Below are 25,371 nucleotides of genomic sequence, written 5' to 3' on the forward strand. Positions count from 1 at the left end.
AGTAGTCTATTGTTTTTTAAAAATAGTCATTTCCTCTATTTGGCTTTTATTGTTAAAAATAATATATTTGCAAATGTTTTTTTCTCCTGTTTTGATCTCTCCTTTGTGACTGCATAATCTTTCATCACAGCACAGCGTGACTGTGATGCCCTCAAATTAGCAACCTTCTAGATCATGCTATATAGCTGATGCTGGAATTACTGTTCTGCAAGGAACTGACAAAGAATATTGTTCAATTGCATGGCAGGACTTGAAAAGCTAATTATCTGATATCTTGGGTAATTGTGCCAGGAAATCTTAAGTGACTTTCAGGAGAAGAAATGTCTTATTTGGTAGAGTAAATTACTCATTATTATACAGTTGAACAATAGTAAAAAGGGATTTAAATTGTATTTACTCAGTAAATGACACAGCCTCTAGAAAATTGTGGGAATAAGCATTGTAGTTACTTGGGTTCTGGTAATTCTTTAATGTAGTGTTTTGCTAGATCAAAAGAGGGTTAAGAGTCTCAAGTTTGGCCCTTTCCTGTTTTTTACTTTTTCCCTACTACAATTTTCCAGAAGCTGTTTCCTTTAGCTGGCATGGGCGATGACATGATGCATCCAAGCCTAATTCTACTCTTTGGTGGACCATCTATACTTAATGCCACTCTGTGGTAGATACTGCTTCTCTTTTCCTTACCAGCTACTAAAATAATCACCTGTATAATTTTTCTTTTAACTCTGTTGCTTGGCTTGGCTTGGCTCAGTGCATTGGCTACATAAAAATCTGGTACAGAGGCAGTCTTTCTGTGTTTCTGGCTGTTATATAAGGTATTAAACTCCCCTTATTGTAAGCAGCAGAAAACAATTGTGTGAAACGTAGTTTTAGAAAAAATTCATAGCTGAAGCAGATTCTCTCCCCTCCACCCCCAGTTGCCTTCCTAAAGCAAACCAACATGTTAGTTTCCTAGCTGCATGCAGTTACTCATCATAGGTTAATATGATAATAAGCTACAACAGGTTGTTCATTACTGTGCTGTTGATGCACTGAGAGAGACAACATCTAAGACATGGTACCTTCAGCCGCGAGGGAAGTATGCGAAAAGCCAGTCTCCCTCATACAACCAATGAAATCTTTGCATGTAAATTAGCTGTCGAATAAGGATGGTGAGTGACTTACTTCTGATACTACTATGGTCTAGGACTGTTGGCATGGCATAGATACATGCCTTGATGTGTCATAAGTGTAATTCCTCTGATGTCAACAAATATCTTTGAAACCCTCTGTTAAAGTGTCCCATCCTCCTCTAGTGCTGGTCCACACAGAGGATAACAACAATCTACTACTACTTTGTTACTCCATTAGCTCAAGTGGCAAAGATCTGTGGGGTGGATCTACAGGTTCAAATCCTGCACATAAGCGATATGGGTGTCAATATGATCCCACATGATTAAATTAGGGTTAATTTCAGGGGTTTTTTTTAAACTAGAAAAATTACACACACAACTACCTTAAAAAGAACACTATTAAGATTGCAAAGTCAAATTAGGAAATTCCAGATTGAAAATTGCCCTGTGCCATATTAATTTTTGGCCCCTTTGTGTGCTTGTGCATTATGATACAGTCTTCAATTTCAAGATCATGTGATCATGTAATTGTACTCCTATTAGCTTTTGTTTCACATATACTTTGCAGTAAGAAGAAATACAGACATGAGTTAAAGCTTTACATTTTGATGAGTAAACCCTTTAAATTCTAGTAATCACCGACACCTAAAAGTAATAAGGTTGCTGTAGATTTTTTATTAGAATATATTGGGAGCAGGGGAGCCAACACCTGAACTGGAGTTCTGAAATCTAAAAGCAAACAAATCAAGGACTGTACGTATTGCGGCTTTTTTTGAGAGAGAGTTGGTCTAATGATATTGAGCATATGATTTAGGAGCCTGAACATCATACTGCCAAGGTAAAATTTTCAAAAGCATCCATGTCCCATTTTCTGAAATGACTTAAGAGCCCAAGCCCCATTGACTTTAAATCAGACTTAGGCTCCTAAGTGCATATGTCACTTTTGAAAATGGGTCTTGGGCTCCTAAGTCACTTCGATGGTTCTGAAATTTTACCCCTAGTCGTGGTTTCAATGCTGTCTTCTTTTGTGGCCTTGAATAAGTCATATGGGCCCATCAAAGAAGTCTCCAGGGCTCCATGGGAGTGCAGAGGTCCATGTGGAGGACTTTGCAGAATTACTATCTTAATCTCGCTGGGTAATTTACCCCATTTAACTATGGGGATGCTGCATCGCAATCTCTCTCAGGAGCTGCTTCTTAGTTTGTTCATAAAAATTTTTGAAGATGAAGAATGTTTATAATTGTTATACTACTTAAAATGTTCAAGAATCTTAAGAACAAATAATGGTAGGAATCAGATTTCAGTCTTCCTCTTTATTTGAAAACAAAATCAGTATAATTCTTGTCCCACCCCCCTTTTTTTGGTTTGATTTTGTTTGTTTTAAGTGAAGAGTGTTCAGTCTCAAGCCTCTGAGAAACAATAGTGATAATTTGGAGTTTTTTTACCTTAATACTAGCCTTTTAACATGTTCAGTGTAGCGCCTCACTGTGTAAAAATATCAAGGACTCTTGGAGTATGTCTACACAGCAAAAAAACCCAAAAAACAAAAAACCCTGCGTCTGGCTCATGGTAGCTGACTCAGGTTCATTGGACTCCAGCTGTGAGGCTGTGTAGACTTGCAGGCTCAGGTGGGAGACCGAGCTCTGGGACTCTCCTGCCTCACAGGCTCCCAGAGCCCAGTCTCCAGCCGGAGCCCAGAAGTCTACAAAGCAATGAAACAGCCCCACAGCCTGAGCCAGCCATGGGTGTCTAGTTGCTGTGTAGACATACCCTTTGAGCAGTGTTTCCTGAAGGAAAGACTGGGGAAGCACCAACGAATGGACCACATTGGGAGGCAGAGAAGAGGCATCATGGTCAAACCTTTCATTTGTTCTCCAGAGTCCCAGCTTTCAGTCTTGTCTGTGCTTAAAAGTTTTGTTTTTATAGCTACACAGGCAAAACCGTCCTAGTGTAGATTCATTTATACTGTTTAAAAAGTGTTTCTGCTGATACAGCTTATTCTGATTCGGTGAGCAAAATAAGCGATACCAGAAAAAAAGCATTTTTTGCCAGTATAACTGCTTCTACAGAAGGTCTTTTGCCAGTATAGCTACGTCGTAATAAAAATCATCCCCCTTACCTGACATAGCTATGCTGGTAAAACTTTTAAGAGTAGAATTGGTTTTTATATATATAAAAGAAAAAGTTGGAGTTTAGCTGTTATGACTGCAGAATAAAGCTTCAAAATGTGACCTGAATGTAACTGATGCAGCAATACATACCTGAATCTGCAGAGAGCCTAAAACAATCTCTCTTGCTCTACACTGCCACAGTCATTTCAATGAGTACTGACTCATTTGCAAATGAGGGCACCTTAAATGTCTTAAATTTTCATGGCTCTTCAAAGCATTTTAAAAGGAGGATAAGTATATTATGAACCATTTCCCAAGGTGTGGGGGCAGGAGATGGAAGATATATAAATGAAAAAAAATCTGTTGATTTTAATGTGTCATATCGGAATTTTAGGGGTGTGTGATTAGTTTTATTTTTCTGAAGGGGACCTTAGTTTTAAAGTTTCAAACACTGACCGAGAGAGAAATATATGGGTACAAAAAAAGAGAAAATGTTTAGAAGGGTAATGAGTGTGTGTGTTTTATAGCATGCTTAGTAAATGTCTAGTATAAAATAACTGCCTGTGATTTTTTTTTCTGTTTAATTAGTTAGATGTGTTTCATTCCATTTGCAAAATTGTTAAAAGACTCTGTAAAGGCATTTCAACTCTGTAGTAGACTTTTTCTTTGGATTTTTATCATAAAAACTTATTTGTCCACAATAATGTTCTTGTTCCAATCTAGAACATCTGCTGAAATTACAAATGGAAGAACTTGTAGAATTTCTTCAGGAGACTCTATCAAAGGATTTCTTCTTAGAAGATGACTTTGTAATAGAGCAGCTCCAAAATTCGATGTCTGAACTGAAACGAGCAAAGTTGGATCTACCAGCAGCTGGTAAGAAACTTCCACCACACATACTGATCTGTACCTTAAGAACTTTTTTGGACAAATTAAGTATATAGTTGCCCACTTGTAAAGTGTTAATTGCCTGCCATTAACATCCATGAATACATTGTTTCCTCATCACTACAAAGTGGTTTAAAAAAAAAAAAAAGGTTAGCACTTTATTGCATATATATGCAAAACACTTAATCTTTCTAGGTTCAGGTAACTGAGTTGAATTAACTTTATTAAGTTGAACTTTTAAAATGGGATGTTTATAAGCAAGAAGATAAAAATCAGGGGATGCTTACTTTTCAAGCCAACAGATTTCGGTCCAAGGTTCTAGATTGTTGTGTAGATTAACAACTGCACAAACTGCTATTCCCCCGAAATATAACCAGAACAAAAAAATCCTCCTTTTAGTCAGATACACCCTTTGAATGCCTTCTAGCTAGTCAGACTTCCTAGATCTTGAACTGATTCACCTCCTCCTTTCCCTCAAAAACTTTGTCTCTATGTTCTGTAGTGGAAGGAAAGGGGTGTTTGTTACTTTCAGCACTATGTATGATTTGCGTAATGGAGCACTCCTTTCTGTGTAGATATTCTTTTACCTTAAAAAAAACAAACCAAAAAACAAAAACTCCATCTTTAAAAATATCAAATTATCTTATGATGATTTACAGCTCTCTATAGCTATAAATAATACAATTTTATTATACACAAAAATATGTTAAAAGAATATTATTAAGGTTGTAAAGTCAAGGACTCAAAAAATAGGAAATGCCAGAATTAAGGTTGCTCAGACCACATTAATTTGGCCTCCTTCCGCATATGCATTGTGATACAGTCTTTAATTACATGCTCACTTGTTATTTTTTATCCTTGTTCATTGTGTGGCCCTGGACTTTATTTAGTGCACACTATTCAACTGTGCTCCAAAAACAGAATTATTAATGTCCTCATGCAGTTTCCCCCTCCCACCTATTTGTTCAGTCTATTTCTCCCATGCAGTCTGGTTGTTGTCCCCTCTGCATTTGAGTCAGGCTTCTTGTTCCACATTGCTTGGATGCCAGCAAGAGTGGTCATTGTGAGCACAGGAGAAACAGGCTCCCCACCTCAGTTCCAGTGCCAAACACACCACAGCCCGGAGCAGCTGGCAGCTGCAATTACGGGAAACTCCGGCTTCGCACCTCTAGCCCTGGGATGGGGCACGCTTAGGTGCTCAGCAACAATGGCACAAGTGTACTCTGAAAGCTAGAGCTTTCCAAAGACACAGTCACCAGAATTTTTTTTAACATTTTGGACTCAGATACTGAACTGTTTTGGCTGAAATTCTCCACAAAAATTCAGCCGGAGGAAGATACCCAACATGGAAATTCTCCATGTTGAAGTTCGGTAAAGTTATAAGACCCTGCTTTGTGTTGCTTATCATGGAAAGGGTTGAGCTGCTTTAATAACACGCAGGGCTACTTACCCCAGTATAGGCTAGTTCTGAGCACTAGAAGGTGGGAGCGTCTCTCTCCTGTGTTCCTCCTGCTGACACCCAGGCAGCTTGGAGAAAGAAGCTGCCTGACTCGAATGCAGAGGGGATAAGAGCCAGACTTGTAGCTTGTGACAAGGAGCTTGTGGGGTGGGGGACTTGGACTGGAGGATGATGAGGAAGGCAGCTGGGGCTAGCTGGGCAAGGAGACTGGGGTTGAGAGCTAGGGGGGAGAATGGGACTGGGTGGGCAAGGAATCTGGGACTGGGAAGTACTGGGGCAAATGGAAGGAGGTGAAGGGGAAGGAGGACAGATCTGATGAGGAACCACAGGAGAAATGGGAAGAAAGGTCTGTGACCACTAGACCACGCTCCTCTCCAGATCCGGAAATGGAACCCATGATTCCTTAGTCTCACCATTCCTCTGCTGTCACCAAAAATCTGTGAAACCCACTGGCCAAGCATCTCTTTCATCCCCTTCTAGTGCTGGTCAATTCAGAAGATGACAGCAAACTACTGCTGTGAGTTATTCCATTAACTCAAGTGGTAGTGGTCTGTATGGTGGATCTTAAGGTTCAAAACTGCTGATGACCCAGGTGATGTCAACATGGTGCCACATGATGGAGTTTTTTCAGTTTTCTTTTTTAAAAACCTAGGAATTACACACACAAAACTAAGCTAAAATAACGTTATAAAGTCAACTTATCAAAATTTAAGAAATTCCAGAATAAAGGTACCTGAGCAACATTAATTTGGCCTTTGCACTTGCATGTGCATTATGATACAGTTTTTAGTTACATGATCTTACGCTGTTTTTTCCACGGGACCTGTGCCTCATTCAAGTGTGTGGTGTGTTATGTATTTGTGGGGGAAGTATGGGTTTTTACATTATCCTATGAGGAAGATTAATATTTGTGTTTATTTTTTGGAAGCAGAAGAGAGTTGTGAAGTGCAGAATTTTTACTGTCAGTGGAAATATGGTGTATGAGTGTTAAGAGATGTCCCCTAACTTGGCATTTCCTTGCTGTTTAGGGTTTATTTTGGGGGGGATGGGAAACTTAATGAAGTTTTTGTTAATGAGAATTTCCAAGGGTTTTAATAGGACAATTAATAGGATAAGCAACAAGGGCAGTAAGGTTGGACATTAGGAAAACCTTCCTGTCAGGGTGCTTAAGCATTGGAATAAATTGCCCAGGGAGGTTGTGGAATCTCCATCATTGGAGATGTTTAAAAGCTGGTTAGGCAAACCTGGGATGGTCTAGATAATACTTAGTCCTGCCGTAAGTGCAGGGGTCTGAACTAGATGACCTCTCAAGGTCTCTTCCACTCCTACAATTCTATGGTTCTATATTAGAGAGTAAAGAACCCACTCTGACTTCCCCTGAGGTGTACAGGAATATGGAAGTAGCTGGAGATGTCTGAGATGGAGATCAGGGGAGAGAATGATCAGAGGGAATAGTGTGGACAAGGGAGGCTTCGAGAACAAGAACATCTTGGTATGTGTCTCGCTACCCTGGCATCCCCAGGACACTGATGAGGCAGAGGAAGCACTGCTGGAAAAGGGATGATTGGGTACTGGTAGAGAATGGGGACTTGTTTTCCCCCACAACTCATCTCATCCTGGTGACCAGGGAGATGGGATGGGGGACTCTAGTTCTCCATCAACAAATGAGATGGGACAGTTTAGTGAGCTAACTAGGCAGTGGGTTGTAGGGTCCGTCCTTACCTAATAGTTTCAACACATCCAGTATTCCTAGGTTAGGGAGCCTGTCAAGTATGGTATTTGCTCTGCTGGACCAAGCACAGCTCTTCAGCTCAGAGGTGCCTCTGTCAATGCTCCATGGCTTTGACAGAAGTATGAGAGTCCCCTGCTTTGGAGATCACAATTCCTCCCCTTTGGGAACCCTATCAACCTCTCCTCCCCTGCCCCATCCCTCCTGGCCTGCTTGAATGAGCCCGGGTTTGTAGCATAGAGGAGATATGCACACACTGGTGTTCATTGTCTCTTACTTCAAGATGAGGGAGGGAAGCAAGAACCAGGTCAGATAGGCCTTCTCTCCCCATTTTCAGATTCCTGTTGAGAGGAGAAAGAGATTAAGTGAAGTTTCCCAATCAGATGTATGCTCCAGTGGGAGTCAAATAATCTGTGAAAGCACTTTCCATTTGATTTTCTTCTTCTGAAGGAGAGGTGTCAGACTGAGGGAGACTGCCCTATGCTGTTTCTCGTCATGATAGAAATCATGTTTCTCTTCCTTGTGTAACCCACGTTTATACAGTGTTGCTCTAACCCCCTTCTAGGGGCTAGTCCTTATACAGGGCTACAGCCTTTGTCTGTAGAAGCTGGGTTCTTTAGGTCAGGCAGTAGGGGCTCTTCCTTTTACATCCAGAGGTCCCTGGTTCAGGCCTTGCTGCTGCCCACTCATCCTGGAGTGTCACTTTAAAGCAGAAAGAAGGATTGGGTTTATACCAAGTTCTCACCAAGGGTAGTGAAATAGGACAAGTGTTCAATCCTAGGTCTCCCTTGGGAAGGGAGCAGGCATGTTCTTTAAGGAAGTGAGGTGTGCACTGGAGATGCATGTATTTGAGTGTTTGATGTATCACAGAGGAAGGGGAGGGGGGCTTGGTATTTAGGAGTAAATATCTCTGGGGAATGATAACCCATGGAGGTACAGGGCATGTATCTCTACCATAAGAAATTATGGAGTTGGAATACAAGTTATACTCCACAGTAGACAATGCAGATCTTCAGAGTAGCAGCCATGTTAGTCTGTATCCGTAAAAAGAAAAGGAGTACTTGTGGCACCTTAGAGACTAACAAATTTATTAGAGCATAAGCTTTTGTGAGCTACAGCTCACTTCATCGGATGCAGTGCAGATCTTGTTTGTTAAAAGGTGCGGCTCTTGAGCCAAGAATAGTTTGTTTTCAGAATTTCTTTTGCTCTTACTTTTGGGTAGCCAAAGTACGACTGATGTGAAAAAAATAACTATTTTTTAACATGGGGTGTGCTGCTACTTAGGTAAGATCACTGCAAACAAAGGTAACTGTGTTTTATTGCTGGATTGGTGGGGGGGGGGAGACTTTGATTTTCTTTTATTTCTGCCTTAGTAGCCTGGGAAACTCTCTGTATGTGTGGCATATTTTTGTTTGGGGTGAGTGGAAATATTACTCACTTTTTTCACAAAATAAATATAAAATACCTTTATCCTAATCCTCGGAAATCTAGCAGATTTGTCTCCTGTTATCCTTAGCTGAGTAAGTCTGATGCCTCATTTGTTCTTCATGTGAATTTCACAAGCCTTTGGTTTTTCTTCACTCTGATGTTCATTTTGGTTTTTTTCTAATCACTGTCTTCAGGCAATAATATTTTTCTACAGGCTCTCAGCATTCTCTTGACATTTAACCTTGCTCAAACCTTGTCTGTCTGATTCAGCTACTTGCGTGCTCTTTAGCCTTTTTATTTATTTATTTATTTTTTAACGTAAACTTGTCAAATTACTATATGCCGGGTAGCAATGCATAGAAAAGCTAGTCTGGGCATGTAAGCATCCATTAGAGTCGGGGGGGGGGGGAGTTTGTTTTATCTTTTTTTCCTCAACTAAAATTGGAGAGAAGTACTATTTCCCTTCTTACATTCTTGCACTGAGCAACAATAACATCTTTAATTGTTATGAACTAAAAACCATTTAAAAAGAACATAAAACTATAGCCTTCATCAGACTGTATCAGTCATCCAAAAATAGCAGAGAGCTAATTAAGCTCAGCGGAATTCTCCATCTGTCAGTCTCTGTTAGTACAGGAAATCCAGACACCCTGTTTGGGCAGGCTGTGGTCAAATATCAAAAGAGGTATTAACTTTGCCCAGCACTTAAAGTAATGCAAGTTTCCTCCTGGAACAGCATTCCCTTGGTTTCTTCTTGTGTGGCTTTAAACTCAGAACCAAAGAGCTCCCTTTCTTCAGAAGAAGGGCAGGGGGATGAAGAGGCAGAAAAACGTCAGTATTTGGGGTTTTTTTGTTTGTTTGTTTAAATGGTTTTCCTACGTGTGTTGAGATGAAGCCATTAAATACTTAGTGTGAACATCCAGGTTCCAGGAGCACAATGAGATCACAATCAAGTTAGTTGCCATGGAGCTAGCCATAAAGCATAGGGCACCCACTGAAATGTCAAACACCAAAGCCAGGAATATTGTTCATAGAGCAGATTGCATATCTGGCAGAATCCTCTCGTGAGTCAATCTGTGCAGGATGGCCTCTGCTAACCTGGTGGAAGCTTTAGGAATGTGGAGTGCTTCAGAAGATGCCTCATAGTTTCAAGCCCCTCCTTTCATCAAGCCACCAGAAGGACTACAAATGCTCACGTAGAGGCAAGCAACCCTTCTGAGATTTCTCCTGTGCATCCCCTCAAACAGTCTTAGCAGAAGAGAAAACATCATCTCCTGGGGCCATTGCAATGCAGTGAGGGGTACACGGCCAAGAAACAACTTCTGAAATCTGCTAATGCACACTACCTCTAAGTCTGCATGACTCCAATCTCCATCCTCCTGATGGACCCTTTTGGAACAGGCTGTTACTCTGTGGGTACTTTGCTCTGTAGAGCAATGAGTAATGGAAGTAACTCATTGAGTTATGCCACTGAGTTTAAAAAAAAAAAAACAACAACTCCGCAACACAGATTCTTTACTTCCCAAGTTTCAAAAATACTTTGAAATTCTCCTAAATTATGAGAATAACTTCCCACCTATTCTCAGTTAGTCACAGAATCAGTAACAAAATCAATGTGCTTCCAAGAGGCCAGCCTCCACCTTCTCTGTAGACCTTAGGCAGTTGGGTGGAAACTGGATCCTGAATCTAAAGTTCCTGAACAAGTCAGTCAGGTCAGAATTCAAAATTTGAAGACCCTGAAGTCCACTCTTGCAGCAACCTACCATCCATATTGTGATCCACAAAGCACAAAAGTGGTCCCAAAAATCATCCTGTGACCCAAATCTTGCATTTCTTCATGTCTGTAAAGCCTTCAATGGAGCTACACCAATTTACAGTAGCTGAGAATTTCTCCTGAGGTCCTCTAGTAGGCACTGCTCCATTTTACATAGCCACTATTTCTGTCAAATTCCAAACCTAGAATCTGCCTTTGTCATTTTACACTCTGTGTGTGTAGTAACCCTTGCTTTAATGTTTGGCTGCCTCAGTTGCACCCACATTTCTGGCTTTTCTGTGTGCAGAAAAATTAGTGGGAAGTTTGAATACCATGTTTTTCACAGGTTTTGTTTTTCAGTTTCATATTTTTCTATGAATTCTACAGCCAGGTATGTAATATTTTAGTGATAATCTGCCAAAGGATGTATGCCATTAGCTGTAAATGTTAGACAGTGAAATGCATCTTATGACACGGATGAGGCAACAAAATTATGAAACTCTGCTTGATTTACTATTTCTAATGCTAGGTATCTTTTATTGTTTTTTGTTTCAGAGGAATTTGGGATTTTTCACTTATATGTTTGGAGAAAACAAACGTAGCTATTTTTTTATTTTTGTACTGCACTTTATTTATTAACCAACTAAATCAAAATACATTTCTATCATGTGTTTCTTATAATTTTTCTAGTGCTTGTCTGATGTGTATTTTCTGATGTTTAAAAGAATAGTAGGGCATGGAGTGGTGTTATTTCCAGCAATTTTATATATTGGTTCTGCACTATTTAAAAAACTTTTATTGCTTGACCTCTTTAGTTTGCACATTTTTAGATCACTATAAATGAAATTATGATGCAACTGCTGGTGGGTCACAGTTTTTTTAACTGAATCTTTCAGTGCAAACAAGAATTTTTCTCAAGAAGTGTAAGAATTAGTGATATAAAATGTAATGTGATTATAACTAGAAAATGACTATAAAAAAGTCACCTTGCTTTGACACAAAACTACCCTGTGAGTCTGCTAAGCATTTTTAATTAATTGCATTATTTTTATTCTAAATAAAAATGTTTATAATTATAAAGTGAGTTTTTGCTACCATTGGCACTGCAAACCTAACATAGCTACAGAAAAGCAAACTGTGTATTCTCGTCTGCCTCATGCTCCATCATCAAAATTGCCATCCAAGTCATAACTACAGAATCCCCTTTTGTTGATGATGGCATTTTGTGGAGCAAGAAGGTAGTCTGACTTTCTGATAGCAACTTGAACTTCCGGTACAATCAGTAACATTTTAAAAAGTCCATTTTGACTTGTAAATGGAGCAAATAAGATGGAGAAAGTCACTGATGCTAAATAAACACAAAATACCAAGATGTCATTGTAACTGAATAATTTTTCTGACCCTTTACCATGCTTGAAAACTGTATTAGAACAAAGTGTGTATATGCTTGCGCTGAAATTAAGGACTAGACTGTTGTTCACCGGAGAGAGCACTTAAAGCTCTCTACTCCAATTATATGTCTGTTATTCAATACAAGAAGCTGTTAGTGCCTACTGAAGCAATTAATCTGTAAAGTCTTGTAGTTGGGATTGATTTCCACTGGGTGGTGACAGAGACTTTTTAGATCAAGAGTAAATCAGTAGAATAAAAACCCTTTTAATGTGACTCTAATTTCAGATCATTTTAGGAATAGTCGTATTGTTTTCCCCCGTTTTTTGCTGCTCTCTCTGGTTTTTGGTACTGATGCTGAATGGACTCCCCTAACTTTAGACATAGGACGACCAAATCATTACATGCTTCCACAAAAAAATGGCACTGTATCAACTCTGTAGTCAGGGCCGGCTCTAGGTTTTTTGCCGCCCCAAGCAAAAAATTTTTTGGCTACCCCCCTTGTTGGCCGGAATGCCGCACCTGGAAATGTGCCACACCTGGAAATGTGCACATAGGCGCCGACTCCATGGGTGCTCTGGGGCTGGAGCACCCCTGGGGAAAAAATTGGTGGGTGCTCTGCTCCCACTGGCAGCTCCCCGCCCTCACCCACCCAAACTCACCTACGCTCTGCTTCTCCTCCCTCCACCCCTGGGGGACGGGGGAGGAGGGGCGGCGGCGTGAGCCCCCACCAGAGCAGGGTAAAGTCAGCACCTATGAGTGTGCTGCCCCTGGAAATGTGCCACCCCAAGAACGTGCTTGCTTGGCTGCTGCCTAGAGCCGGTCCTGTCTGTAGTTTCTCATGCAGAGTTTCTATTAGATTCCTTTTGAGGAAGGCCCAATAATTAAACTTTTTGTTTAGTTTCTTGGTATGTTAAAGGGGAGGAGGAGGGAGAAGAATACAATTTCACACCTCACTATGGATCTAATAGTGGCAGGCTAAGAAAAATCCAGTTGCCCAGAAAGCTCCAGAAAACAAAACCAGCACATTTGGGCAATAATAATGTTAATTATTACTACCAAAACAGCCACCGGCAGACAGTTTCCACTTCATGTTTTCTGTTTTTTCAGTTGCCCTATTAATATTATCTTTTGGTGCAAATGCATCTTAAAGAGAAGATTTGTTAACCTTTGTAAACTATATAAAAATACCCAGCCCAGAAACTACTGCTAACACGATAAAAATGGGCCCTGCAGTCAAACAAGTGAGTGTGCCTTGAATGTTCGTAAACTCAATCTTTGGACCAATGGTGGAAACAAATTCCAGTTAAGGCAGCAACACTGAGACCACCTTGTTGCTAATTCTTAGGTGTTCAGATCTGGGGACTCTTAGCAATTGATCTTAAAAATCGCAGTTGAAGGGGTCAAGGTAAAAGTGTGCCTGAGGCTGCAGGTGAAGCTTTAGGCGGAAGTGTGGTGGAACATGATGCAGAACTTGCAAGGGAATATTTGGCATGTTACTGTGACAAGTCATGAGATGTTTTATTTGCATACTTTTTCTCAACAGAGGGGCTTGCGCATTCTCTCTCTGTTTCTATGGTTATTTGCTTGCTCTTTCACTCTGGGTATTTATTTTTATTTTTTTTTTCTCATTTTGCTTTTTTTAGAGGTGAGGATGTGAACCTGTTTTTCTTTTTCCTCTGTTCCTACCAGCACCCGACATCGTGGTCTTCCTGTTCGCTACTACCCCCCAAGTGTCTCCTGGTATTTTATCTCTGGCTTTTTCACTACATTCATGTACATGATTTGCATGCTTTCTTTGTGAGTTTGAGTCCTATGTATTTGCATTAATATGCATGGTGACGGGTGTGCAAATTATTCTTCCTGTTTTTATTTCATGTGCCTCAAAGGATTTCATTTTCTTTAATTTTAGGTTAATTTAAGAGCTCTTATTGTTTTCAAGGGCAGTAATTTATTTTTGGCATCTAATGCAGTTGATAGCCCCCAAGAATGATTGTTTGTTGATTTCTAGTAGGTATTAAACACACATTTTATAGCTTGAAACAAAGTGCTTTTTTTTTAGGAGGTGGCAGTGGTTTGGAATATGCCTTTATGCTGTAAGATTCTTGTTAGTGGTCCATGCCACTACCCCATCACTTTTGATGATGTCTTTAGTCCTGGTTGTGTTATGGTAAGAAGTGGTCAAACCTTAGTGAATGTTAATCTGAGCATGACTGAGCCTGGGATTCAGGTATGTGTTTTGCTGCTTTGCCTGTTAGGAAAACTGAGCATAGCTAACAGAGTTTAGTAAAGTGGCTGTATCTAAAGGGTGGAGTGCAAATGCTTATTGACTGATCCAGACAAGACTTTCGATGGTTGAGTGTGAGGCTAAGTTAATTTGTGTTGTATGGAGGCTTTATGATGAAGATGTAAAGCTGTCTTTTTTTTCATCCTATATCTTATCTTTTGTTTTCTATGCAGACTCTAAGCTCCAGTATCATCAAATCATAGAAAGCTAAAGCCTGGTATCACATTATTAGAGTGCCCACGGTTTTATCTTTCTAAAGAACAGTTGTAGGCTTGGAACATTTTGGCTTTTACTCTGGTCTTAGAATTCATTCTAAAGTTTAACAGCTTCACAGTAGTGATCCATAACTAATATTACGGTGTAGGGTTGTTCTGACATCCTTTTTATAACTATAATTTAGGTTATTGCATACATCATATAAACCACACACACCAATGCTAATGCACTCTGTTACTGTGGACTATGCGAGAAAGATTACAGAAAATAATCTTCAAAGCAATGTAGAATTCAATAAAAAATGTCTGCAATAGTCTCGCTTGGGTTTTATGAAAGCTTAATGGTAATTAAGAGATCTTAAGTGTGTCAAATTAAAAAAACCAAAAACTTATTGTTCAACCAAGCACATTTCAAAGGATTCCAATCTGCTCTATGTGACTTTCTTCAAGACTGTAAGAGAAAGGAAAACAGTTGATGCTTTTAACTGTGTATATGCAAATACAGAAAGCATTGATGTAGGTACTGGAAGAACACTGGAATGCATATTTAAATATGAATGCAACTATTTATTGTTTAAAAATAGATGGAATAGTGACATTTCAAGCATGGAAGACATTATTGACAAAGGAGGACTATTTTTTCTTAAGACGACGTTTATTGCATACAAGCACATTAAATTATCTGTGTTAAAATTACACCATTATAGTTAGAATCATAGAATATCAGGGTTGGAAGGGACCCCTGAAGGTCATCTAGTCCAACCCCCTGCTCGAAGCAGGACCAATTCCCAGTTAAATCATCCCAGCCAGGGCTTTGTCAAGCCTGACCTTAAAAACCTCTAAGGAAGGAGATTCCACCACCTCCCTAGGTAACGCATTCCAGTGTTTCACCACCCTCTTAGTGAAAAAGTTTTTCCTAATATCCAATCTAAACCTCCCCCACTGCAACTTGAGACCATTACTCCTCGTTCTGTCATCTGCTACCATTGAGAACAGTCTAGAGCCATCCTCTTTGGAACCCCCTTTCAGGTAGTTGAAAGCAGCTATCAAATCCCCCCTCATTCTTCTCTTCTGCAGGCTAAACAATCCCAGCTCCCTCAGCCTCTCCTCATAAGTCATGTCTCCTCGTAAGTTATTGGTTTCAGAGTAGCAGCCATGTTAGTCTGTATCCGCAAAAAGAAAAGGAAGACTTGTGGCACCTTAGAGACTAACAAATTTATTTGAGCATAAGCTTTTTTGAGCTACAGCTCACTTCATCGGATGCATTCAGTGGAAAATACAGTGGGGAGATCTATATACACAGAGAACACCCATTGTTTCATGTTCTCTATGTATATAAATCTCCCCACTGTATTTTCCACTGAATGCATCTGATGAAGTGAGCTGTAGCTCACGAAAGCTTATGCTCAAATAAATTTGTTAGTCTCTAAGGTGCCACAAGTCCTCCTTTTCTTTTTGCGAATACGGACTAACACGGCTGCTACTCTGAAACTTTAGGTCTGTAATTGAGTGAACAAAGAGATTGAAGTGTTCTCCGACTGGTTTTTGAATGTTATAATTCTTGACGTCTGATTTGTGTCCATTTATTCTTTTATGTAGAGACTGTCCAGTGTGGCCAATGTACATGGCAGAGGGGCATTGCTGGCACATGATGGCACATTGGTAGATGTGCAGGTGAACGAGCCTCTGATAGTGTGGCTGATGTGATTAGGCCCTATGATGGTGTCCCTTGAATAGATATGTGGACACAGTTGGCAATGGGCTTTGTTGCTCTTACAACAACCCATAACTCCTTACAGATCACCTGAAAGTTGCAAACTACTTAACAGCATATAAAACCGACATCACTTCTATATAAGTGATATATATCACTATCTAATGTTACACAAACTTTTTTTTTTTTGAAGGACATATTGTATGTTTTTGCTTCGCAATTCAGATTTCATTCTTATCATTAAAATACAGTTTAGTATTACACAGAAGTGCTTCATTTTTCTGAAATGCTGCACTCCTTAATTTAAAAAAATTAATTGAGACAAATAAGATGGGAAAAACTAATGACATATGGCTCTAGTGTTGCGAATATTTATTAAGGGTGAAATTCATGCCTGTGCAGAAGACAAGCACAAGGTTTTAAGTTCTGCATACACCCTAGTTGGAGGGCATAAGTGGGACATAAATGATTTAAAGGTTTTGCAGAGCCTCTGTAGGGAGTGAATTCCACCCCAAAAAGAATATGGGACAGTTTTTTAACTGTGTGATGTAGTGTTCAGTATATTGTCTTGGAAAGCCATCTTTATGAAGAAATCTCTCAGCATTCTTAAAGCACCTATCATCATAGTTTCTATGTACTCTATATGGATTGTGTAAAAAAAACAGAACCATGCAGAATAACATTCAGTTCTTTCTTACTGATCATGTCATCTGTGCGATTTGAGTGCACTTGCTGATTCAGGTTTTCTAAGACATTTGTGGATTTTCTATTAGCCCCTTCATAATTTTTCCTCTCTTTTTCTTTTTCTGTGTCTTGGAAATTTGTGGGAAAACCATTGTAACTTAACTTTATTTTCTTAATCTTCAACTTGAAAGTTTCACTTATCTTCTTTTGAAATATAACTGTAAGAGTGGCACCATCTACCACTCTGCATAGGGATGCTGGACTCTTCTGTGACCTATCAGGTTAGCAGGAGTTAGTGCCCTGCATAAATGAGCTGAGTGAATTCTGCTGACTCTTTGTGGCAGGAAGCTTGTTAACTTTGCCAAGTTATGAGACCTTCTGATTAGAGTGTATGACCTGATTAGAGTATAACCAGTGATAGACACAGGAAAACTTAAGAACAGTCAGGCTGGAAGGATTAAGTTTAGGCTGATGTTTGTTTTAAATTACCAATGCAGCAAGACCTCAGGCAGGGGGTAAGTTTGACCTTACACAGCACTGTAGACTTCATTTGGAGCAGAAGGAAAATGACCACGAGCATACAATAAGCATGAAACTGGCATTAGTTAGGCAAGTAGCAAACAGAGACTTCTCTGTTAAACTCTCATTTTGTTACTTTATCTCTCCCACCCTCATCATGTTTCTGTTTTGTGAACCTGTCACCTTCTGCCTGACACCTAGACTGTAAATTCTGTTTTTATTTGCCTATGCAGAATCTAGCATAATGTGGCCCTGATCCTTGATGGCAGTTCCTATGTGCTATCCAATGATCATCTGTTTCTGCCATCCCCCTCTAATGAGAATCAGCTGTCAAAGATTTAACTCGTATTATTGTTTGTACAATTTCCATGATGTGATTAATACTTCTAAGCAGTATATTTTAGAGAGACAAGTATGTCTGAGTGTTTGTTCAGATGCACTATACAGATACGCAGAATGAATTATTCGTACAAATAACTGGTGACGACGAGATGTTAACCTTTAACTTCAGAGTTTCGAGTGATAGACGAAAGTTTCGTGGTCCTGTGTGTCTACTGCCTCAATGAGGATCAAAATACTAAATTATTTCTCTACCAACCATTTTACATAGCTTTTCTACATAAATTTTCAGGAAAACCAGGGCTTTTTTTTCTGTCCTTTTACTTAGTAAGCTGATATATGATAGAGTTTATTTGGCTATGCTGTCTGATTTTTAAAAGTTACAGGCAAATTTTCAAACAGATTGTGTGGGAGATGCATTTAAAAATTAAAACTTTTTTCTGTTTATAATATGAAAGAAATTGCTGTGCATAGGGAAGCTACAATTTTATGAGGTGTAGAAATAAGATTAAATATTTACCAGTATAAAATAAATATTTACCAGTATTAATTTAGAAGGGGGAAATAGCTATGACTGCTGAAAGGAGAGAGTAATTTGAGCAGAAATGTTGGTATAAATAGTCATATAGGCATTATCAGACAGGTTGTATAGTTATCATTTCTCTGTTTATAATTAAGTCTTTTACAAGGTTACAATCTGGAATATTGTGTCACCTTAAGAGACTGACATTTAAACACTGAATGACATATATTGTGCTCATAACCAAAAAAGAACTCTCCACTTATATGCTGCTCTTAAGTAAACGTTGTTGTCTTTCACTGCCATCTTAGTCAGAACAGAAATATCCGTGTTCCCATTTGGCATTCAGATTCTGTGGTGATGGAGACCGTAGTAGTACCTAGATATTTAAATAAATTCTCTTCTAACTACAATGACCATAAAAAGAACGGAAGTTAAAAAATGAAGGTGGTAAGCATAATCTTTTAGTTATACTGTACTTTATGAAAAGAGGCTGATTGGCTGATACAGTAGTTACACTTAAATGCTTTGTCTAATGTAACCATTAGTCCATTTTAGTGAACTTACTGTTCAGTGTTTAACAAAAATCTATGTTTAAAAAATAAAAGCTCTTGTATAGTTTGGGTGTATAGCTACGCTGGGTACCCATTTTTCTTGTGTTTTGAAGTCTCTTGGCCTTGTGTTTCACCTTGCATGGTATAGTTGTCTAGCATAACTGCACACCTGATTGCATACTTATACTAACAAAGTTAAGAAACAAGCATTTATATGCTGAATTTATTTCTGACTTCCCGGGGTCGTTAGTGTGTTTGTGTGAGAGAGAGAGTGTGATGTAAAGGGCTTCAAAAATTTGCCAGACAGCTGCAAGCCAGTGGTCTAATCCTAATAGGCATATTTCAATAAGGAAGAAGTAGGAGCTCAAGGATAATGGCCTTGTGAGAAACCCAGCATCTCGCCTTCAAATGCTGAGAAAGAGGATGGGACTGGGTTTCTTACCAAGGTTTTGTCCCTCAACCCCTGTTAGGACTCAAGGTAGAAGGTCACTAATAAAATTGAAGTCTTCCTTCTCTATGTATCTTTTGGAAGGGAGAAACCGCTATCTCTTTCCCCTTCCTCCAGAGCCTCTTAACTGCTTCAGTGGAATGGGACTTCACTAATCTACTCCTCCCCACAAGGTTTTTGTGGGGATGAAGAGGGTCCCCTCCATGAATACTCCAGTACTCCACTGCTAATTGCTTTCCCAAGCAGCAGTCATGTAAAAATGACATGACATATCCCAGTTTCACTTCTTTCCACAATGTTCAATATAACAGTGGTAAAACAGACCAGGATCTTGTTAATTGCACTCTAGTGCTTGGGAAAACTCTGAGCAGCAGGATAGCTGCTGCAGACTCAGGGAGGCAATCAATGCAGTATTGAGTGCATATTTAGTTCTACTAGTATCTTTGAAACTGTAAAAGATAGGAATTTAGACAAAGTGTACCTAAAATCATATTTAGGCACTTAAACAAGTGGCCTGATTTTCAAAGCTGATAAACTCCTATCAAAGCTATATAAAGTACGTTTATATGTCCATAAATATGTACATTATATATGGACCAGAACAAAAACCCTAGATCCAAATATAACTGAACTTTGGGTCTGAGATCTAAATCCAGAGTTGAATTTGGCAGGACCTTTGTCTTTTATGTATTTTGTTTTATTTTGTTTGTGTGTGTGCGTGCCTTTGTGTGTGTGTTAAACTGGCACACACAGTTCAAGAAGCCTCAATTTACTTTATTTCTTCTTTTTTAGGTAAAGAAGATGAATTTCCAAAGAAGCCGTTGGGACAAATTCCATTGGAACCTCAGCCTGCCATGCTTAATCTTACTCATATGCTCAATGGACAGAGCAACGCTAGTAGTTCAAGAACACAGACAGCAAGAAGGACAGAAAGGAGACTATCTCCTGAAAAAGTACAAGAAAATTCACCAAATAACCGAAGAAGAATTAATTTACTGGAAAGGAAGCCTTCTTTAAAACGACAAAAGCCTGGACCAGTAGACCAGAGTGGGCTATCTAAGAAAGACGTAGATATCAGAAAAAAGCCTCAGTCAACAGTACAAGACAATTCTAGACAATATAACAATGCAGCTGCTAACCAAAATTCTAATGCTACTTCAGATACAAGAAGGGAATTTGTACCTAAATGGAATAAACCTTCAGATATCAAAGTTATTGAAAAGACTACAAAACTTACTGTGGAGATAAAAGGTAGGTCAGTAAACCATGCTATGTCAGGTACGCCACCAAGTCCTGGTGAACCACAGCCATTGAATGTAAAGCAAAAGATGAGGGGTTTGGATGCTGATGAAGGTAAGCGAGGGTCTAACGCATCGCAGTATGACAATATTCCAGGTGTTGACCATGAGAATGAGAATCCTGTTGAGGAGATGCTAGAAAGAGCTCATCCGCAAATTCCCAGGAATGTAACATACTCTAGCAGTCCTAGAAAGCAAGGTGCAAAAATTCCTGGCCCACTAAAAATATCCAACAATTATGCCATCAGTTCCCAACCGAGAAGCCCAAGATATTCATCTCAGTCTGATGGGTCAGATCACAGACCAAGTGTTAAACCACCACCACCATCTTATAGTAACCCACCTATGTACCATGGAAACACTCCAAAGCATGCCTCCAGCCCAATTAGTGCAAGTTTTATACCTTCACAGTATAATCATGGGAATCGAACCAACACTTCTGGTAGACCGTATGGTTCTATCTTTTCAACAGATTTTTCTCCAGATATACCACATATGAACTCCTATCCTGCCAATCGCCAAAATCCTATTTCTCCACCTTCTAGTCGAATAGAAGTCTTACCTGTTGATGCCTATCCTGGCAACTCTAGATCACCTGCAGGTGTCAAATTTATAATTCCTCCAGTGGATTATTTGCCAGACAACAGAAAGAGGCCGGATGCTGTTTATATGTATAGACATGAGATATATGGGCAGCCCTGGAACCAAGATGCTAACCAAAGCCACTTGGGTAACTTACAGAAGTATCCAGCCTTTCAGCCAACACCTATTCAGGACCATAATCTTCCAAATGTTTCTGTGGATAGTCCAATAAGATATAGGACTTCACCAACCTTGGAAGAACATGGTTCAGCACAATATCAATATTCAGGCCCACCAGCCCCTGCTGAGCACTACAGAAACCAAAATGATGGGATGTCTATGCATGAATCAGTGCTTCTGTGAGAATCAATCAATGCTAACTAAAAAGCAAGAGCTGAAAACATTAGATATATATTGCTGTGTTTATAATTGTCCAAGTCAGTATTTTATACAGAATGTGGGCAGTTCATGCAATTCTCTGATAAAGTAATAACATTATTTCAAAGCAGTTTTAAACTTTGGCTGAAAGGTAGTTGAGCTTTTAAACTTGCATTGAACCTATTGAAAGGGATCTGATGCACATAAACATAGCAATAGTAGAGTCGTCTGCAAAATGTGTCTAACACTACCATGTTTCTGAAATTTAAATAATTTGCACAGAGCTATGATCTTTCTGCCTAGCAACTGTAACACATTTGCAAGCTGTATTTTGACTGACATTAGAATGCAGTAAGTGTGCTTGTGCAAATACACAACCATGTACATGGAGAAGAACTAAAGAGTCTAAAATGTAGATGCATTTACTCTTGAGCTAGGTTAGTGAAGTACTTTTATTTCAGTTTAATTATTTTCTTTGTAATTTATTTGATAAATGACCCATTCATTTTGGATGGCCTTCCCTGTCTTCGTATACAAACTGCCTCAGTAACCCAGGATCTGATTGAAGTTGAAGAGATGCTCTGGGTTGTTAATGTAATCTTACATGGGATGCTATTTCCCAGTTAATCTCCATTCCTTTGGCTGCTATCTTGCCTTTCCCTCCGCCAGAAGGAACAGACAAGCAAAACCATGGAGCCAAAAAGGGTGTCACTCTGTTCTGGCTGACAAATGGTGCTTAAAATCAGGGCAGTCTGAGCGTAGCAAGTCTTTAGGGTATGGGTGAACTTTCAGCACGGAATCTGTACCTTTGTACCCAAATCCAATGTTGCAAAGCAATGCTTTGTGTTCCCATTTAAGTCCTCTGAACTATTTGAGCACAATGTATACAATGCTAGAAGCAGAAACAGAACTGCATTCTCATGGCATGCAGCCTTCCCATAGGATCTAACTTAGCAAACCAGTCATAGTGTGAGCTACTGGATTGCCAAATAGTCCTCTTATTGGTACAAGAGTATTGCCCGTCACTTGAAACTTGGGGGCAGAATATGGAGGTTGTGTAGCTATTTTGACCCTCTGTGTGTGGCGTAGGGTTGCCAACCCTCCAGGATTGCCATGGAGTCTCCAGGAGTTAAAGATGAATCTTCAATTAAAGATTGTCATGTGATGAAACCTCCAGGAATACATCCAACCATAATTGGCAAACCTAGTGCTATATGCATGCATTCAGTGCTCTTTCCCATGAGCTCGATAATGTCCGTTCAATGACATTTTGCTTTTGCCCTCCTTTTTCCAGAAAGCAATAGGTTCATGTCCAGGGTTGGGCAAGTGCTGCTGCACTGTCAGGCTGTTGAGAGATTGTGCGATGTGCAACCCTGACTGTTAATAAGAAGCTTAATAGACTCTTTGTAATTAAATATTTTTTTTTAAATTAGTGTTTTCAGCCTTTTGTACTCTACATTCTCCTTGGCTTTCATCCACTGTGAAAAGAAAAAAATTGCAGATTAAGTGGCGTACTTGGGGTGCAGGCTTGTGAGCTGCTGAATGTAGGAATTACTAAGCACTCTGAACTCTCATTGAAGTTAATGAGAGCTGAGGGTGACAAGCCTCTTGCAAGACTGAGTCCTTAGAGCTTTTAACAGAAAAGATTTATAATACTTAAATACCAAAACACTGGTAGGTTCTGGGACGCTTAAAAATCAGTCTTTGTTTGGGGAGGTTTTTGTCATTTGCATTTTCTTGGGGTGCGTTAGCTAAGTACATTGAACACTAGAAAACAGAAAAAAAATTCTGTTAAAGAAGGAGCAGTAGTGCCTATTCTTGCTGCAGGTTAGCTGTCTAGGTTTTAAGGTACAAAAGTAAAATGTTTTTTTTAAAACATGGAAGTAACGTTTAGTATATTTCACACACTTCTTTTGTGTATATAATGAGCGGTGTAATTTTTAATGAACTGGGCAGTTTTATATTTTAAAGATTGCAAACTGCAGTGAAGTAACAGTAGCTAAGCACTACACTGAAAAACTCTAAACTGAAATTGAGTTGATGAATATTACTTGGGCTTACCTTAGTTCCGATTGCTTATAGCAGCTTAGCAATGTATGTATATAATGTGGTTAAGTGTAATAATCCCAAAGTTTTAACCATGGTTCTGTGATTCATAATAAATAAAGCTGTACAATTTACTTTGTGCTAGCAGCCTGGGACTGCTCCAAAATATGTATCAACACTAGTAAATACTGTAGATTTTTATATATAAAATATATACACACTATTTTCTTATGTCATCTGCAACAGTTTTTTAACTGTGTATTCTATTTTGATGTGGTTGCATTTTTAACATGTATAATAATAATAAAGTCTATGTTATGTGTCTTTTTTACCATGTTTGATTATGCTTATAGGCAAAAGCCATAATTCTGGTCTTCCCAGGATAAACTATTATTTTTTAAAAATTAATGGTATACTCTTGTATAATGTATGCCCTATTTAATTTGTCTGTATGTGTTTTCTTTTAGACTGAGCAATATCAATATAATTCCTAAAATGCCTTGTCATTGTTTCAGAAGTTACCGAGTATTGGTTGTAGTCTTCTTCATCGCTAAACGTAGCCCTCAGCAATGGCTTTAGAAACAAGGAGTCTGAACTGTCATCATAACTTTCCTGCCCTATCCCAGTGTTCTCACCCTATGTCCGTCAACAGCAGTGGACTTATTGACATGATAGGCCTATAAAATTTTACTAATCAGACTGAAAAATATAATTTTACTAAGGATTTATATAGCAGAGTGATCTGAACTATGCTAAAGGGAAACTGGCACATCATAGTTTATAGAATAAAAGTCTTATTTATGGGTAAACTTCATCTGCCTATTTAAGGTAAATGCATTGCAAGCATCAAAGGAATTATTCATGTTAGTTACCAAAAAGCTCAATATTACAGGCCACAGTAGGAGACAACTCTATCTGTAGCTTGCAGTAAGAAATTCTGCATTGGCTGGTGTATTGGATTAAATGTCCTGATTGGAGCTTTTCCTTCTCTGCTTTTTATAATTCTAAAACATGCAAACAGTAACTATAGCTCCATAAACAAATTTAGGGCTCATTTTTTCCTTCAGTAACACTGGTGAATTCAGTGGGAGTTGTATCCCCATAATTGAGAGCAGAACTGAGCCTTTATGGTAAAAGTAAAACACATCCCAACATCCCCCACAAAAATAAACAAATTTAAAAGTGCCAGCACTGATGCTGAGGAGCTTAGCAACTCCTGGGCCATGGCTTAGGAGAGCTGTCTGAATGTTAGTCAAAAATACACCCTTGAAGTGAACCACTCAATAATTCCAGAATTAGATTTGAACAGTAAACAACATCAAAATGTCAAAAAGGCAGAACAGCCTAGCAAAGCAGAGAGGTAAATCCCTTTGATTCCCTGAGGAACACATGTACATTTTCCAAGAAGATCTTTTTTTAAAGATTCCTACCCCGAGTTTCACATTATCCTAGATATGACTTTGAAATTGGACTTGCAAATTATAAATTTTTTTTCTCCCTCGTGAGTCCCATTACACTGCTTGCACAGTATATGCCACCAAATGCCCACCTTTTCTTTTCCAGCAGCGTGCGTTCTGCTGCCAGTACTTCAGTGAGGAAAAGACCCTTTTTATAGTTCTGTAAACATGGCATGCGTATGAAGATCTGTGAATGTAGCACACTTAAAGTTTAACATTTTAACCTGCATAGTTTGTCTTAGCATTTTCCTTTTAGGGGATGTCAAGCCAACGCAAATGCTTTTCAATGCACTGTCACAACAAGGAGATAGCTAGATCAGTAACAAAAAATCAGAACCATGATGGCAGAAATTTGAACATGGCCTTTAAAATGGTTGCCACATGTATCAGGCATGAGGAAAGAAACTGTTTTGGGGCTGCTTTGTGCCATAAGGAATTTTTTCCTGGAACAAAGAACCTGAGTT

General features: G+C 39.1%; 1 protein-coding gene across 9 annotated transcripts in view; it reads left to right on the top strand.

The window, feature by feature from the left end:
• Positions 1–25,214, top strand: part of USP6NL (USP6 N-terminal like) — a 216,290-nt gene extending 191,076 nt beyond the window's left edge. For 8 of the 9 annotated variants that reach the window (XM_073328781.1, XM_073328776.1, XM_073328783.1 and 5 more), the window contains 3 exons: positions 3,944–4,096; positions 13,559–13,609; positions 19,939–25,214. In XM_073328781.1, coding sequence (XP_073184882.1) covers positions 3,944–4,096; positions 13,559–13,609; positions 19,939–21,389 — 1,655 coding nt within the window. In that variant the 3' untranslated portion in view covers positions 21,390–25,214. The remainder of the gene's footprint in view (positions 1–3,943; positions 4,097–13,558; positions 13,610–19,938) is intronic. The other variant, XM_073328775.1, reaches the window with a different exon arrangement.
• The last annotated feature ends 157 nt before the right edge of the window (positions 25,215–25,371 follow it).

The sequence above is a fragment of the Lepidochelys kempii genome, chromosome 1, assembly GCF_965140265.1.
Source record: "Lepidochelys kempii isolate rLepKem1 chromosome 1, rLepKem1.hap2, whole genome shotgun sequence".
NCBI classification, from domain to species: Eukaryota; Metazoa; Chordata; order Testudines; family Cheloniidae; genus Lepidochelys; species Lepidochelys kempii.